A 19177-nucleotide genomic window follows, 5' to 3' on the forward strand; every position below is an offset into this window, starting at 1 on the left:
CGATGGCTCATATTGAGTATCCCAAGAAAACCTCATCTGATGGTTCCAGATGATGCAGGCACATTAAATAGCCCAATGGAGTGCTAAAAGCACCTTTTCACCTAGATGGGATGCTTCGAAAAACGTGTTGACATCCATTAGTCACCCAGGACAACAAAGGATTTTCACCACGTCTTTTGGGCGCAAGTAGCAACAACGTACCATTTACCTACCTAGGTCAGTGGGAATCTGAAAGGTTGGAGATTAATCAGGTCCTTGCTTATGGGTTTAACGAGCTACTCAGTGTAAGTTCCTTCTACAGTGTTTTAATCGAACAACATGTCCTTTGATTAACTCTAAAAGTTTCACTCTTCCACTGTTCGCAAGGCCTCTTAACTATGAACAATGGTTGCCGTCACGCCAAAAATATTGATGCCAAGCACGCCGAGGAGATCAAAGCCTGCGAGGAGAGGGTTAAGGCGGCTGAAGACAAAGTCGCCAGTTTGACCGAGGAGCTGAAGAGGAGCCAAGAAGAGCTGGCCAAAGTCGTTGCTGCCAAGGAGAAGTTTAAAGAAGCTTCTGAGACTAACTATAAGGAAGCAACCAAGCTTCAAGAAGACTTGGAGGCCAGCATGAAGGAGGCTACTGGTCTGGAGGAACGAGTTAAGCTGCTCGAGAAGACAAATTCCCAAAACTTGGAGAGGTTCTGAAGAGCTACCTTTAACTGCTTCTACTTGTTTTGGAAGAACAATCCAGAGACAAATTTCAACTATCTTCCCCAGCAAATGAGACAAGCTGAACTCGCGAAGTGCGCTGCCTGCCAACAGGAGGAAAGGATTTCCCAGAATGCCTTGGATTCTCCTTAAATCTCTCTAGCAATAGGCATTGATGGTGCTGAAGAAGACACTGGAACATCACTTGACCAGCTGTCTCAGCAAGACCCTCCTCTAGCTACACAATAACTTTTTTATTCATGTCATTAAAACATACGAACAACAGTTCGTGATGTTAAGACAATTTTGCTGCCTAAGGCAGCTTTTTCCTTTTAATTATTTTAATTACATCCGAGCAGCAATTGCTTGCGATGTACAGACATTTCATTGTGATATTATAAAATATTTTCATTGCTATTATAACATCTGCTCGTATGACCGAACTTAGCATAACACTTTATTAAGATTTCACAAAATTAACTAATATGCTTTCCCTTATTTTGCTCGTGTGTTTACATATGTCTGTTGATATGCTTTGCTCGCTTAATATCTTATATGCCCCCCAAGTGATCGAGGAGCTCAAGGTTCTCAGTCACTTGCCATGACCAAGTCCTGTTCGAACATTACTGCTCGCGTACTTTATAAACAAATAATGATAATATAGCAAAACAACACACGTAATGAGCAAATACTTATAATAAATACAATAATTGGCAAGAATAACTGGTTGCGCACCATTCCTCTTATTTCTCGTAATAGAATGGACAAAATCGTGTATGTACGAGTGATCAAAATTGATCTTACACTTATAAGCGACCAATCATTAACGGACCAACCCTTGTTCACAAATATGTAAAAAATAAAATTAATACAAGCCAACTCTTTAAAAAGAATTGTTTATTGATAATACTTGCACATGTGTTCTCCATTCCAATAGCAAGGAACGAGATCTCCATTTAAGCAAGCAAGTTTATATGTGCCTGGTTGAAGGATTTCTTCAATTTGATATGGACCTTCCCAGTTCGGGCCAAGTACTCCAACATTTTGGTCGCGAATGTTGAGAAAAACTCTTCTAAGTACCAAAATCTCCCATGTTAAACTTTCTTTCGTGTACTTTAGAGTTAAAATATCTAGCGACCTTTTGTTGGTAAACTGCAACTCGAAGTTGAGCCTTCTCGTGTCTTTGGTTGACCAAGTCCAAAGACTCCATTAATAATTGGTTATTCGTGCTCAGGTCGTATGTTAGCCTTTTATGCGATGGTGGATCTAGCTCAACGGGTAACATAGCTTCATACCCATAGGCCATGGAAAATGGTGTATGCCCTATTGCTGTGTTGATGAGATGTTCTATACGACCAAAGTACTTCTGGCAATTGTTTTGGCCACACTCCCTTTGCTTCTTCAAGCCTTTTCTTCAGTGTGTCCTTCAGATTTTTGTTAATGGCTTCAACCTGTTTGTTGGCTTATGGATGAGCTACTGACAAAAAACTCTTTGTGATACCATGCCGTTCACAGAAATCAGTGAAAATATCACTGTCAAATTGTGTGCCATTATCTGAGACAATTTTCCTTGGCAACCCATATCGACATATAATATTTTTGATGACAGAATCCAATACTTTCTTGGTCGTGATTGTTGCGAGTGGCTCAGCTTCGACCCACTTAGTAAAGTAGTCAACAGCAACTACTACATACTTGACACTCCCTTTTCCTGTAGGCAAAGATCCGATCAGATCAATCCCCCAAACTGCGAACGACCATGGGCTTTGCATTTGTTTAAGTTCATTTGGGGCTGCTCATGGTATCTTGGAAAATCTTTTGCACTTATCACACTTTTTAAAAAATTCCATAGAGTCTTCGATCATGGTAGGCCAGAAGTATCCTTGCCGTAGAATTTTCTTTGACAAACCTTGCCCCCAGCGTGATCTCCGCAGAAACCTTCATGTACTTCTTGAATCAAGTTCTTAGCTTTTTCCTTAGAGACACGCCGTAGTAAAGGCATTGAGTATCCTCGTCTATACAAGACTTTATCGACCAAAATAAACCGAGCTAACTGTCTTTGAAGTGTCCTCGCCTTATTCCTATTTGCTAGTAGTATTCCTTCTTCTAGATATTTAATGATGGGAGTCATCCATGTGTCTGACACTTGTACCATTAGCGAGGATTCTTTCACTTGAATGCTTGGTGCCAACAAATGTTTGACTGGTACTATGCTCGGAGCGTCAACATCTTTAACGCTTGCTAATTTGGCTAAGGCATCGGCATTTGAATTCTGATCGCGGGGTACTTACTAGAGAGTATACTTCTCAAACTGTGCCAGTAAATCCCTTGCCTTGTTCAAATAAGCCATCATCTTGAGACCCCTAGCCTGATATTCTCCCATAATTTGATTAACTACTAGCTGAGAGTCACTATATATTTCTATTGAATTTATATCCATATCTTTGGCTAGTCTTAATCCTTGGAGCAGAGCCTCGTATTCAACTTCATTATTGGAGGCCGTAAAGTCGAATTTGATTGCACACTGAAACTGATGCTCCTCGGATGTGATTAAAATTAGCCCTGCCCATGCATTATGCTCGTTGGAAGATCCATCTACGAACAACTTCCAGGTACGAGATTGATTTTGATCATCGGTCTCTATCATTGGTTCGTTGGCAGGGAGTCCGGTGAATTCTGCAATGAAATTTGCTAGAGCTTGTCCCTTTATAGCTACTCGTGAGGCATAGGAAATTTCAAACTACCCTAACTCGATTGCCCATTTTAGTAGCCGAGCAGCGGCTTCTGGTTTTTGTAAGACTTGCCATAGTGGCTAGTCGGTAAGCACTATGATGGGGTGAGCCTGAAAGTAGGGTCACACCTTTCTAGACGCTAGTATCAAGCAATAAGCCAATTTCTCTATGGGCGGATATCGTAGTTCTGCTCCCACTAGCCTTTTGCTTACGTAGTACACTGCTTTTTGAATGTTGTCTTCCTCTCTGATTAAAACAGCACTAGCAGCATACTCTGTTATTGCTAAGTAGATGTACAAAGTTTCTCCTTCGACCGATTTGGACAAAATTGGCGGTTGTGACATGTGGGCTTTTAGCACCTAGAAAGCCTATTCACACTCCTCTATCCATTCAAATTTTTTGTTGCCTCTGAGTAGGTTAAAAAATGGGACACACTTGTCCGTTGACTTAGATATGAATCTACTTAGGGTCGCAATTCTTCCAGTTAGGCTTTGAACATCTTTAACTTTGGCAGGAAACTGCATCTCAATCAGTGCTTGAATTTTTTCGGGATTAGCTTTGATTCCTCGTGAGTTTACTATGAATCCCAAAAATTTCCCTGATCCAACACCAAAGGAACACTTTAGAGGATTCAGCTTCATTTGATATTTGTTCAAGATGTTGAAGCATTCCTGTAGGTCCTTGATGTGTTCTTTAGCCTTTCTTGACTTGACCAGCATATCGTTGACGTAGACTTTCATGTTATTTCCGATAAATTCTTTGAACATATGGTTGACTAGTCGCTGGTAAGTCGCACCAGCGTTTTTCAAACCAAAGGGCATTACTTTATAGCAGTAAAGTCACATATCTGTCCGAAAGCTAGTGTGATCTTCATCAGGTGAATGCATACTAATTTGATTATAACTGGAGTACACACCAAGGAATGATAAAATTTCATGTCCTAATGTAGCATCGACCAGCTGGTTGATTCTTGGAGGTGGGAAACAGTTCTTTCGGGCAGGCTTTATTAAGGTCTGTGAAATCCATGCACGTCCTCCACTTACCATTTGGCTTGGGAACTAGTACGGGATTAGAGACCCAAGATGGATAAAACGCTACCATGATGAATCCATTTTCCTTTAGCCTCTCGACTTCTTCTTTTAGAGCTTTGGATTTATCTTTGTCGAGCAGCCTTCTTTTTTATTGTACAGGTGGATAGTTTTTGTCTACATTCAAGACATGACTGATCACCGCTGGGTTTATTCCAATCATATCTTTATGCAACCAGGCAAAGACCTCCTGGTGTTTCTTCAAAAACTCCACCAATTCGTTTTTTGTTGTTGTCTCTAAGCTTTTACCAACTTTCACAATCCTGGTCGGATCTTTCTCTTCTAACTGGACCTCCTCGAGGTCCTCCATGGGTCCTATGTTTTCTTCAAAATCCCCAAAGCGAGGATCTAAGTCCCTATCCTCCCTTTGGGCAACACCTTATTTGGTGAGTTGTTCACCTGATTGAGCTTGTGTTTCCTTTACCACCAACAACCTTTCTTCAGCTCTATCTCTCGATCCGTTTCTTCTTGCTTTTGTGATCGAGGAATTGTAGCATTCTCTCGCTTCTCGCTGGTTTCCCAACACGCACCCAACTCCTGTGTCAGTTGGAAACTTCATGGCCAAATGCTAGACCGAAGTTATGGCTTAAAGATCGACAAGTATGCGTCTTCCAATCACAATATTATATGCAGACGGACAATCAACTACTATGAAAGTAGCAAGTAATGTCCTATTCGCAGGTGCAGCTTCTGCTGTGACTGGGAGTCTGATCGACTCTATTGGTGCGAGTCCTTCGCCAAAAAAACCATAGATGGTTTGGTTGCATGGCTCTAAATCTTGCATTGATAATTTCATTCTTTCCAGTGAAGATTTATACAAAATATTGATTGAGCTTCCTGTATCTACCAACACTCGTTTTGCCATCATGTTGGCGATCGAAACATCCATGACCAGAGGATCTAAGTGGGGAAATCGAACATGCTAAGCATCCAGCTCGGAGAAAGTTATTGATTCTTCCTCTGTTCGAGCTTTTTTGGGAGTTCGCTCCTCGACATTCAGCATTTCAATGTCCTGATCGTGACGTAGGGTTCAGGCATATCTCTCCCTCGCCTTACCACTGTCACCTACTATATGTGGCCCTCCGCAGATGGTCAACAATGTACTAGCGACCGGAGGTGGCTGTAGAGGAGGCGAGCGTTGGCGTACATGCGCCTGCTCATTGCCTCTGTGAGCCTCCTGCTAAGAACCTCTACTTGCTTGTACATACCTCCTTAAATGTCCTTGTAACATCCTACTACCTTAGAGTCATTACTAAGTGAGTTTAAAATGTGCAATTAACTCGCTAATCGAGATTTTAAGACAAAAGTGTAGCTAAACCGTAAAGAGAGTCACATACTTTGAAAATAATTCCATTTCATTGAATACTATAAAACATTGAACATTTGGGAACCCAAAAATAATGTTTAGAAATATTTACAATTCCAAAATATGATTAAGGTCGACTAAATGACAAAACTAAGTTTAATACAACCATCTCCCAAAAATACCCCTGGCCAGCAGCCAGGCAGGCCAAACATGTACGCGCTGCTTCATGCTCTCCGTACTCATGGTTGGTCGACCTTCCCTTCGCCCTTACCTGCACCACAGAGCACCCGTGAGCTGAATCCCAGCAAGAAAACCCTCACAAGCAGATAACATATGCATATTTAACATTCAACATGTAATCAAGTTGCCAATAGGCTAAACATGTACGACCATGTCGTCCCAGGCACTTTACCGGGCCCTGGGTTCGCGGTCTATACCGTGAGGATATTCCAGGTATCGTTTAGGGTCTCGCCCTGGTAACTCGCACTCCGCGTGCTAAACACTGCTCTCGGCCCCTTGCCGTTCTTGGCCTTCGCCGTTCCCGGCCCTCGCCGTTCCCGGCTCTTGTCGTTCATTCACGTATATGCACACATAGCATAATTAAGCAGATACTTAAACACGTATAAACTCAGTCAAAGGGCTACACCCTGCAACACAATCATATAGGGTCGAGCCCTGCAACACAAGCATATGGACTGTGCCTTGCAACACAAGCTCTACGGGAACAACAATTTTCTTACATGTGTCCCGAGCTTTCCAAGCATCGATATCCCGAGCACAGTCCCCTATTCCGAGCCTCGTCGAAACCCTAGTCACAACACGTCAACAATATTCATCCATCAAGTTATAATCCATTAAATATCTTTGAGTCATAATTCTAATCTCCGGGACCTTGAATTTTATCAATCCGAGTGATAAAATCCATCCCGAGCCTTAACTTTTGGATTTCCGAGCCTAAAACCTCCTTAAAGTCCAAAAAGGCACTAAGCGATGCAGCCCCATGAGGCCATGCCGCGCCCTGCCCCCAACCAGAGACCTCAAACCCCAGAACAGGGCAAGCGCGCTGCGGCCCTAGCTAGGGCATGCCGCGGCTCGCCCCTCTTCCTGGCCTTCAATCTGTTCTAGAGGGTCGTGGCTTAGCAAGAACAATGCCGCGGCCCGACCCTTCGAACCCAGAAAAATCCTCCATTTTTACCACGAAAACCCAGCCAATTTACCCCAAAATCAACCTAACAATCCCACTCAATCATCACAACATTTCCAGAGTAATCCTAACAGCAAAACCCAACAGAAACTATCCCCAAAACTCACCTATATAATCAAGAGCAATTCTTATCTTAGCTCACATGCAAACTCTAAAATACCAGCAGAAATTCAATACAATTCACTAAGTTAAGAGCTTACCTTGAGCTGAGTTGAATCCCTGGATTAGTTCCGTAAGCTCCAAGCTTCTAGCTCCCAAAATCCCAGCTCAAAAACCTTAATCCTTGGTTAGTTTCCACCAAAATGCTCCAAGTTTCCAAAGGGAGAAAACTTCAAGAGAGAGAGAGGAAGAAAGAGAGTCGGTTTCTGATATTTCTAAAGCTTCTTTGGTTTTGTTTTATTTAACTTAAGTTTCTAAGGTTATCTCAAAGGCTCGAGGTGCCAAAAACGTCCCCGAGGGCAAAATGGTAAATTTCCCCAATATTCCCTCCTAAAAATTCTATCTTCAAATATATCTCCAAATATTTATTTCCATAATCTGAAAACCCCATAAAATGTCTAATACCCGAAGTACCCCTCGACTCGCCCCAAGTCGGGTTTTCGACCCCGTTGTGACTTTCTAGCTCACCACTCTCTAGGACTGTCTCGGATCGTGCAACATAGATATATCACAAGTATATCACAATTATTACAATTATCACATTTATGCCCTCAACGAGCTAAAATTACAATCATGCCCCTAATAACCAGATAGGGCCCACATACACATTTAATTCAACTAAACATGCACCTCTAATCACACATTCATTAAATTCACATATTAACACAATAAATCACTTATTGCCCTCCAGGCACTTTAACCAAGGCCCTAAGCCTTATTAGCGAATTTGGTTCGCTACAGTCCTTGTCGTATAAGGAACTCATTCTCATCCTTGAGCTGGTTACACTCGTTGGTGTCATGGCCATAATCGTTGTGAAAATGAAAAAACTTAGTCGTGTCTCTTTTGGAGATATCTTTTCTAAGCGGGGCTGGCCACCTAAAGGGAGCGGTGGTATGACTGGCCTTATATACTTCAGCTCGGCTATCGGCCAGGGCAGTGTAATTGGTGAATCTTGGCTCATATCTGTTCTGCTTGGGGTGCTTGCTATCAGATGTTGCCAGTTCCTTGTTTGCCCTTTTCCCCCCATTTTTTTCATTACTTTTGCCGTTGGGCTTACCAGACCCATTGGCGGCTTTGATGGGGTTTTCTTTCTTGCCCTGATCGTCCATAGGAGACTTCCCTTCATTGGCGATAGCCTCCTCGAGCTTAATATATTTGTCTGCTCGATCCAGAAATTCCTGAGTGATCTTGACTCCATTCTTTTCCAAACTACTCCAGAGGGGAGAATGGCATCGTACTCCAGCCGTGAGCGCCATCATCTTTCCCTCATCTCCAACAGTTTTGGCCTGAGTAGCTACTTGCATGAATCGCTGGATATACCCTTTTAGGGTTTCTCCCTCCTTCTGTCGAATCTCGACCAGCTGATTGGCCTCTGTTAGGTGTATTCGAATGCATAGAATTGTCCGTAAAAATCCTTTATGAACATCTCCCAGGACACTATACTGGCTGGAGGGAACTTGAAATACCACTCATGAGCAAATTCAGACAAAATGGTAGGAAAGATCCTGCACCGAGCATCATCTGACACCTTTTGGATGTCCATCTGTATCTCAAACTTGTTCACATGAGATATAGGATCTTCCCCTCCTGTGAAGTTGGGTAGTATTGGCATCTTGAATTTTCTTGGAGTCTTCGCCACATCAATTCTATGAACAAATGGAGTGCCCTTTCTTCGATCAAATTCTATATGGGATGCTCTGTTCTCAACTAGTTGTTGCACGACCTGATTCAAGGCATCTATTTGGGCTTGTACAACATCTGGTATTGCTGGAGCGACTGGAGTTGGGGGGGAAGTAATCATCGTGTCTTTCCCTTCGATTATTGAGTACATCCCTCAGGTCTTCATCCCTACGCCTTTTCTCGCTTGCATTTAGTCGGTCAAAGACATTGGGCTATTTAGGCTGCCCCCAACATTTTGTCTTATCGGTCGGTTCTCCATTGGTGGAGGGTTTTGTCGTTCACCCCTCTCTTTCTGTTGTCGACCAGCGTTCTTCCTGCCAGAGTCAACCTCATTATAATCACAACCATCTCTAAATTGTGACCTATGAGTGTGTGACCTGCTGTTAGCATTGTTTCCATGTCTCGATAGACAGGGGGAGGCCTGCGTTGGTCGGTAGGTCCTCTGACATTACTAAGTCATGGGGAACCTCTGACCGCAGAGCTTGAATCCACTTGTCTTCGGCCTCCTGAGGGACGCTGTCCCTTGCTAAGATGGTTTTGCTCCCCTGCTGTCTGGCGTCTAGGGCTCCTGGGATTCTACTCGACCCTATTCTACCTATACTAGTGAACGTTATCTAGACCAGCTTAAGAGGGTGGTTGCTGCTCAGGATTTTGGACTGGTCCCTCCTGTTGAGCAGCGGGATGTTGCTCTGGTCCTTGAGGATTCTTTGGTTGTGGTGATACTGGGGATGCTCTGAATATGGATTTTGTTGAGGGTGAGTGCTGGGTGGCTGATTCGGTTGGGAGGCAGGTGCAGGTTGTCCTCGTGCCAATTGAATGGCTGCTTCTAAAGCCGCAGTGACATCTCTCTATCGGTGGTCCATGTTAGCTTATCGCTCATTCAGTTCTTGGCGCTGCCGGTCAATCTCCCTTTGCTGCAGCACCATTGTCTCAGCCACATTCTCTTTATTAGCTCTCAAATTAGCTAATTCCTCCTGCAATACAATCAAAGTTGTTCGCAAGGTTTCAACATCCATCTCCTCCTCTTCCAGTTCCACTTGTGGCTCATCTTCCGCTACATCCTGTGGAGGAGGTTGATTTGGCATATTTCCAAAAGTTTGCCCTGCTTTCCTGGTTGTTTTCGCCATTGATTTTTTTTTAAGGTCTTGAATTCAACTCTCAATGAAAGCACCAAAATGTTGACTGATGATTTAGCCAATGACACGGAGTCACCAAAACGATAAATATTTGTAAGCTGAATGCAAGAACTAAACGACACTAGGAATTATAGTGGTTCGACCCCAGATATTGGTAATAACCTACTTCTACTTAGTATTTTTATTGATGTATTATGAAACCTGCAATCAACAAACTAAGGTTTACTGAGTTTCACAAGCTCCAAAAAAGGATACAAAAGTTGTGTATAAAAAACACTGATTCTCTCTAAATACCATTTTTTTTTCTTTTCAATGAGTCATTTGAGTCCTATTTATAGGCTTAAGGATATACATATGGGGTGATGGGTCGTGCCTACATTTTGTTTCAATAACAACAGAAATCATAAAAAAATAAGGACAAATATCATAGAAATATCTTTCTTATAACTGTATTTGAACTCTGGCTTCGTTACCACGACCAAACCTGGTCGCATATGTCAGCACATCTTCTGCTGTATTGTTCAGCATCTTTCTTAAATCCATCGAGCAACTTCTTTTCTGGTCGCTGGTCGACTTGGATGTAATCACTAAATAATCACATGCATACTAATCGTGCCACGTCAGCAAGTAAGTATTTTTTAGGGTAAACATTTGTAATGAAGATTTTTTTTTTAAAACTAATTACTACCACTATTTAGGGTGACCCACTATCCAAATATATATATATATAAATAAGACAAAATATATTTAAGAGAGATAGATGAGAAAATTGATGTTTTGCTTTGATGTATATTAAATTTTATTTTATTTTAGTATGCAAAACCATTTATAAAAAAATTTAGGCAACTCATCTTTGTCTAGTATGAAAGAATATTTTTCTATTTATTTTTATATTGTAACATTTTTTTAAAATTAGTCTTTCTTTTATTAAAGAAAAAAAAATCTTACCGGGTCGGGTCTGACCCGCCCCATAGGACGAGTCGGGTCTGACACGTGATCTGACTCGCATCAAAAGTCTTAACAGGTCGGGTCGGGGCAGATTTTTAGCGGCCGACCCGCCCCATTTACATTCCTATTAAATAAACATAGTATTTTGTTGATTGTTTTATTAATAATATTTACAAATTTGTTTACGGTATAATGCACATAAAATATATAAAATTAATTTTATGAAAATATTAATTTTTTTTAATTTTAATTAATTCCATATATTTTATGAACCTAACGCTCTCGCCTTTTCTTTTCTCTATGTTTTCTCTCTCATTCAATTGAACGATGTGAGGTTCTCTCTCTTTTTTCTATCAGTTGATACCCTTATTCTCCTACAAAGTTTATGGCTTGATTCATTATTACTTAAAGGTATGAGTTCTCTTTCTTTATGGTTTTTTTTCTTCTAAACATTCTTTCGCTCTTTATTTATTTCTTTTTCTTTTTTGGTGTGTGATTTCTGGGTTTGTGTAGATTTATTACATATGATTGTTTCATGATTTTGTTCTCTGATTTCACAATTATTATTGCAATTTCAGTTAAGAACAATTTTTTTCATCTCTGATTTTCTTTTCAGAGTGTATATTGCTTGCAGTTAAAAGTCTCAAATAAAGTTGTTTGCAAAGTGTTTGATAAATTGTCTCTTTAAGAAATTTCATTAATTTCGGTCTATTTTTTCAGTTTTTATTTTCTTTCTTGAATGGTGTTTGCTGGTGGGATGCACCACCGTTTTTGAGTTGCTCCTTAGGTCTTCTCAACTTTGTCGTTATGTTTCAGTTGTTTAGTGTTTTTCTCTATGTTATTGGTGTAATGGTCCATAGTCTTTTTGTGACTTTCAATTGGTTTCAATATACTCAGTGTATTCCTGTCTTGTACGTTTTCACTTCAGGAAAAAAAGTAAAACCCCAGTAAGTGATTTGAGGTACTATTTATGAGAGGTATTAGAATGTTCCATTCCTTTGAGAAGTCCACCGCAACCAACTGTATTGGTCCTTTGCTAGCATACCAAAACTCACATTCTGTATTTGATTCAGAATGCCAAAATTATTTAATCTTTACATTGCTCCATTTGCTAATTTAGATTATATTATTACTAATTATTCATGGGCTTGTTCTTGAAGAAATAGTAAGACGACGTCGTAAGGAGGCCGGTGGCATAGGACTGGCTGGCTGACATATAACATTACACAGCAGAGAGAAGCAAAGGGTTTAGGAAGGAAGAGAGCGTGAAGACGAAAAGCATAGAAAAGAAAGAAAGTAGTTAGGTACCTCTAATGGCGACTACAACAACGTTTCAGGGTTATCCTCAACAACCACAGCCACAGCCACAACAACACCATCATCAGCCTACCACCGTTGAGGAGGTCCGAACCCTTTGGATTGGGGATTTGCAGTATTGGGTCGACGAAAACTACCTCAATAGCTGCTTTGCTCACACCGGCGAGGTCTTCATCTCTATATATACCTTTCTCTCTGTCTCTCTATTATATATATATATATATATTTGTGTTTATATTTCATATGTATTACAATTGTTTATGGTTTTCTCTGCGATTTAAGAATTGAAAAACCCCTTGAAGAAATTTTACTGTCAATATATATATATATATATTTATATATGTATATTTTGAAATTTAGGTGTTATCTTTCACTTAAATTAGTGTAATTTAGCTGAGATGCGAATTTCAATGTACCCGGCAAGGTTTTCATCTCTCTCTCCCTCTGTTTGTGTTTCTATATATTACCATTGTTTATGGTTTTCTCTACGATTTAAGAATTGAAAACCCTTTTAAGCAATTTACTTATCAATATATTTATGTAAATTTTAAAAGTGAGTTGTTATCTTTTATGGGTTATTTTCACTTAAATTAGTGTAAATTTAGCAGGGAGAAGAGAAATTCAATATACCCATAAAAGTTTCTAAGTTTTTTCTTTTCCCAATATTTAAGCTGAGTTTTAATCCTAACTGAACAATTATGTACTTATGTCCTTCTGTGGACGGTCTTAATTATTGGTTGGTTACTATTAATGTTGGAAAAATAATCTTGGCTAATCTTTTCATGCCATAATATCCTAATTTGAGTTACAGTTAAAGAAGTTTTGAAATTACTTGCAAATATCACTGCCACTTGCTGTGATAGTCGTTGGATGGAACTTTGAAAATTTAGTTGATATATAAATCATACAAAGCAAAATCTAAGTTGTAAGTAGTGTACTAAGGAAAGTTGTTGTGACTGCTTAATCGGATTCTCCTCCTAAATGCAGGTAATTTCAATAAAGATTATACGCAACAAAATTACAGGACAGCCTGAAGGTTATGGGTTTGTGGAATTTGTTTCTCATGCAGCAGCAGAGAGGATTTTGCAGAGTTACAATGGGAGCCAGATGCCTGGAACTGAACAAACTTTCAGGTTGAACTGGGCTTCTTTTGGTATTGGTGAAAGACGTCCTGATGCTGGGCCTGAGCACTCCATTTTTGTTGGGGATTTGGCACCTGATGTTACAGATTATCTGTTGCAAGAAACCTTTCGATCTCAATATCCATCAGTTAGAGGTGCCAAGGTTGTCACTGATCCAAACACTGGACGTTCAAAAGGATACGGGTTTGTTAAATTTTCTGACGAGACAGAAAGGAATCGTGCTATGACTGAAATGAATGGCGTCTACTGCTCAACTAGGCCAATGCGAATTAGTGCAGCAACACCGAAGAAGACCACTGGCTTTCAACAGCCCTACACTGCCGCTAAAGGTATATTTCATTTTGATAATTTTTGTTACAAGGTTGGTGCCTTTGTGATTACCATACTTATAATTTACTTGATTTTAAATTAAAGATATTTGAAACACTTGGGGGAAAAAAGAAGAAGCCATCAGTGCATCCCCAGTATTCAGTTGTTTTGAGTATATTTATACACTAATAATGCGACATGCAGCATTTGTGGCAATGGTGTGTATATGTATGTGTTCATATGAGTTTATGTGTATGTATGGTTTATGGGGAAAGGCAATGCTTATTGCTGCCTACAATTACTTGACTTTTCAAGCTTTATGAGTCTATGACATGGGAAGCTGGAATTGGCTGCGTTGTATGCTTTTCTTGCTCTAGTTTCTGATATGCTGACCTCAACCTGGTTTGTAAAGACACTTGTTGACTTTTCTGTAGCGGTATATCCATTTCCAGCATACAGCACACCAGCAGCACCCGTGCTTTCAGCGGATTATGATGCAAACAACACTACGGTGAGCTAGACTGGACTTATTTAAGTTTCGTAGGTTTTATTTTATCTCTTAATCTCACTATTTTTATTCATCACAGATTTTTGTTGGTAACTTGGATCAAAATATCACTGAAGAGGAGCTAAAGCAAACATTTTTGCAGTTCGGGGAGATTGTCTATGTCAAGATTCCTGCTGGCAAAGGATGTGGTTTTATACAGTTTGGGATAAGGTCTGTTCTGCATGGGAAACTTTTAGCATGATTTCTTCAAATGAAACACATTAACAAGAACTCTGTAGCATGATTTCATTGTTTTTGTTTCTCTTTTTGTTATTAAAAAGAACAAGTAGAAGTATTCTACAGTTAGCAATGCTGTTCTCTCTTTCCCCTTATCTAGCTATCATAGTTTTCTTTTTCTCAGACATAATGAAGTTGCACGTGTATGGAGGATCAAGGGTAGCAATACAAGTTGCATGCAGAAAGTTCTATGATTTGAATCACTTTCTATTGTGATTTAAGATATTTTTTAATCCTTTTTCTCCACTTTTCCATCATAGTGTTGCTTCTTTTTTTGGATCATTATTTCTTGTTGATTTTCTGAATTTTCTTACAACTGTTATCTTTGTAGGACATCTGCTGAAGAAGCAATTCAGAAAATGCAGGGAAAGATGATTGGTCAACAAATTGTTCGGGTTTCTTGGGGTAGGAGCCCAACAGCTAAACAGGTGATTGCTCATTTAGATTGATTTATCTTGAGAGTGCTCATTTTATTCATCTACCAGAGTGTTTCTCTTTTCCCCCGCCTTGTCATGTAATTCCTGTTTCTAAAAGAAGGAATAACTCGAACTTTTTTAAGTTTCTATAACAAAAAGTTGATTTAGAATGGTGCTGTGTATTTTAGATGGTAGGCATAAGAGACATTGAAAGGTTCCGAAATAGAATATGACTGATGGTTACATACACTGGTATGAGTGTAGCTATCTGATGCTCTATTACGGACTTCTTTACAGATACCAGAGAAACATGTTATTGTACATTTTCTTTACACCTGACAAAGTTGTATACCAACTCATTGTAGGATGCATCTGGTGGCTGGGGTCAGCAAGTAGATCCAAATCAGTGGGCTGCGTATTATGGTTATGGACAAGGGTATGATGCGTATTCATATGGGGCTTCTACACAAGATCCTTCGTTATATGCATACAGTGCATATGCTGGTTATGCCCAATACCCTCAACAGGCAAGTTTAAACATCCTATGCATCTTACATAGTCAGCATTATTTAAACTTTTACTGAAGGCTTTGTTGAAGAAAACGTAATTCTTGGATGGGAGTGGGTCATGTACATTCAGCCTTTGTTTCTATCAAGTTAATTGCAATTTTCACATGACATAAAATCTTTCTAAGTGCCCTTTTGTTGGAGGTGATTAAATAGTTAGCTTCATGAATTTATCGACATTGGGATTTGGGAAATTGAGGAATGTGCTCATTAATCTGTTTACCTTGGCTGGTCTAGTTTATTATTTTAACTGGATATTTTGTTTCAGGTTGATGGTGTTCAAGATATGGCAGCTATAGGAGCAACTGTCCCAGCTGTAGAGCAGAGGGAAGAGTTGGATGATCCATTGGCTACACCTGATGTTGACAAGTATATATCTCAACATATTTGTCTTTAAATGTCTAATATCCATCATTTTCTCTCTACTGAATCCCATGGTTGATTGCTAGGCTGAATGCTGCTTACCTCACTGTTCATGGAAGTGCGATGTTAGGCCGTCCATTATGGCAGAGAACGTCTTCGTTTTTGCAGCAAACTTAGATGCTTGTTTATTTATAACCAGATTCAGATTGATGAGAGACCATGGCTACAGTGTTGAAGTTAGAGGATAGAGTGGTAGAGAAAGAATAGCATTAAACTGCAAATTGAATCGGCTTACTTTTCTTGATTGTGCATTTGCTGCATCAGAGAGGGGCTATCTTTTGGACAATAAAATTCCGTTATATGCTGCTGAAATATAATTCCTGATTTTATTTTTTATTATTAAAAGGAAATTTGTTCTTTGAGAAAGGATAAAAAAAAAAATTTAAATTAAAAAAAAGGCTGGTTCAAGACTTTTGTTTTAAGAATTTTAAAGGATGAACATTGGACACAATCAAACAAGGACCTTGCTCTTATAGACGACTATAAACTTCGAATTTTTTTGGTTGTTTGTATCAAGTGACATGACTTCATAGAGCTTCACTCATAATTTCTTTATTAAAATTATTAATTGAGCAAAATAAAAAAATAATTTTGAATGCTTGATCTCGCAGGATAATGTCCTCAATAAAATAAAAACATCTCACAATAATTTTATGTTATTTAAAACATTTCAAAAACTTATTTAAAAAATTTGTCCTTTATTATATATGGGATTTTATTCCATTGGATATTTATATCTACTAGAGACAAGCATATACGTGCTTAGATTTAATTATAGAATTTATTAATTATTCTTATTAAATTTATATTAATGTGATATAAATTTTGAAATAAATATCTTATTTTAATTAAATAATTTATTTATTTTTGTTTAAGTTTATGTTTATGTTTGTTCTAATTTTTGATTTTGTGAGTGACAACAAGAGATTATATATTATATGTTTAATGTAATATTAAATATTAAACGTGGATTTTAAATTTAAGTTTATTGCTAGTTTTTAAAAAAATAATTATAATTTGTTGCTAATTCACAATAGATTATATTATATGTTTAATATGATATTATTCTAATAAGTGAGTTTAAATTTAATTAAATTTTATTTAAGTTATAATTTATTATTTTTAAATAATTATCATTGTAAAATATATAAAAAATATCATATTTTAATTTGTTTAATTATTTATTATTTTTCAATAATTGTCATTATAAAATATCTCAAAAATATTATATTTTAATTTTTTTAATTATTTATTTTATTTTATTTAAGTTTAAGTTTAAGTTATTACAAACTACCGTTAAATATAATAATATTATGTTAAATATAAGAATATTCCGTTAAAGTTAACATTAAAAAAATAAAAAATCGTTAAGTCAAGAATTTCTGTTATCTACACACTTATTATATAGAAGAGATATAAAAAGTGTGTATTTACAGATTTTTTTTTGTTTTAACATTTTTTTTTTAATTTTAAGAAAATATTCTAAATATTTAATGAAATATATTTTTAAACTAACTAAAAATAAATATTTATTAATTATATTGATATAAATTTAAATATTATAAAATATTATTATTATATTAATATTTAATACAAAACTAGATATCTAATAATTATATTAATATAAATTTAAATACTATAAAATATTATTATTATAATATATAATAGAAGACTTGGATATTTAATAATTATATAAATATAATTTCAAAATTTATAAAATATTATAATAATAATAATAATAATTATATATAATATATATTCTTAATTTTTATAAAATTTTGGTAGAATAAATATTTAGTAATGAGAAATAATGGAGGTTTCCAATTAAAAATTATGCTAGGTACTATGGACATTACTTTCCCAAAATACCATCTCCAAATTTCAGTGGATTTTTCTTATTGTAAAAGATTCTCCTATCCCTTTTGAATTTTAATTTGTTGCATTTATTTATTACTTATAAATTGAAGAGTAATACAGTAGAAAACGAGATAAACATAAAAGAAGAATATCAACTTCCCCATCCATTACGATCATGTCATTTGACTCGTTTCGTTGCAAAAACGAACCAAAATCCCACACGGCATTACTTCGATATATCTACTTATTATTATTATTATTATTACTAAATAGAGGACATTTTGAAGATTCCTTTTTTCTCCTTATTTGTTATTTATGTTTCAACTTTTACAAGTTAATATAGAGAAAGTCCACACAATAACCCTTATTTACTCTAATATTAAAAGCATATATCCTGTGAAAAGTTTCTCACAAAACTAACTCAATACTTATGTGAAATGTCACAAATACCCTTAGTTAACATTAGGGTTCCTTCTCTAAATGATCAACCTTCATTGACAAGTTGTTCCCACTCTCCATCATATAACACAATAATATTTATTTGTGATTAGTTTGCAAAACATATGAGAAAATGTGATTAGATAAAACTACCAAAAAAATTATACAAAGTCCGAATTAGGTTCAAACTTAGTCCGAACTATGTCCGAATTTAGTCCGAACAAGGTCCGAATTTGGTTCGAACTTGGTCAGAATAAGGTCTGAACCAAATCCAAACCATGTCCCAACCTGTTCCTACCAAGGTTCGAACCAAAAAAACCTAAAGCATATAAATCGCTAAAATACGAGATCTCAACATAAAATTTATTTTTTTGTTTATATTTTCAGCCCAGAATAGTTTGAAAATCAACTACAAACTATTATATAACAAATCCATAAACACCAATAGCACTTATCTATCATCAAAAACACTTTATTCCTTCAACTTTGGTCACTTTTTAGATGAAAATTAGGGAGAAGTTTAGATTTTAGTAGAGAGACGACAAAACTTCAACATAGATGAAGATGAGGTACTATAAATTAGATGATGAGAAAGAAATAACATAATCATCCATGAGAAGAGGGTTGCAAATCATGAGAGATGACAGAAAATAAAGAGGAGATAAGAAAGAGGGAGCACCAAGGGTATTTTCGACTTTTCAATTGGGTAAGAGGTTATATTTGTAAATAAACTTTGAGAGAGATGTATGGTTATAATATTAGGGTAAATAAGGGTTACTTTGTCGACTTTCCCTTAATGTAATATATCATTTTTAAATTAAGAATGTTAATTTAGTAATTTTTTTACTTTTCTTTGGTTTTGTTTTATTTCCCATTCTCTTACTACGTGTCTTAGTTTCAAAACATAAAAGATCTTTTTTTTTTGTCATTTTGTTGAGGTTTTTTTGTTAATTATGTATATATATACACATACTAATAA

The 19177-nt window shown here is 37.2% G+C and overlaps 1 protein-coding gene across 3 annotated transcripts; it reads left to right on the forward strand.

The window, feature by feature from the left end:
- The first annotated feature begins 11202 nt into the window (after positions 1–11202).
- Positions 11203–16220, forward strand: LOC133791136 (polyadenylate-binding protein RBP47B'). 3 transcript variants are annotated; one of them, XM_062229046.1, is made up of 9 exons: positions 11203–11357; positions 12107–12430; positions 13251–13734; positions 14149–14225; positions 14302–14432; positions 14830–14926; positions 15280–15441; positions 15749–15849; positions 15930–16220. In XM_062229046.1, exons 2-9 carry the CDS (start codon positions 12260–12262, stop codon positions 16018–16020), a joined length of 1314 nt encoding a protein of 437 aa, XP_062085030.1. In that variant the 5' UTR covers positions 11203–11357; positions 12107–12259; the 3' UTR covers positions 16021–16220. The 3 variants fall into 3 exon arrangements, with proteins under 3 accessions (XP_062085030.1, XP_062085032.1, XP_062085031.1); XM_062229048.1 differs by having other exon boundaries at positions 14167–14225; XM_062229047.1 differs by having other exon boundaries at positions 11221–11357; positions 12113–12430.
- The last annotated feature ends 2957 nt before the right edge of the window (positions 16221–19177 follow it).

The sequence above is a fragment of the Humulus lupulus genome, chromosome 7 (assembly GCF_963169125.1).
Source record: "Humulus lupulus chromosome 7, drHumLupu1.1, whole genome shotgun sequence".
In the NCBI taxonomy this organism is placed as follows: Eukaryota; Viridiplantae; Streptophyta; class Magnoliopsida; order Rosales; family Cannabaceae; genus Humulus; species Humulus lupulus.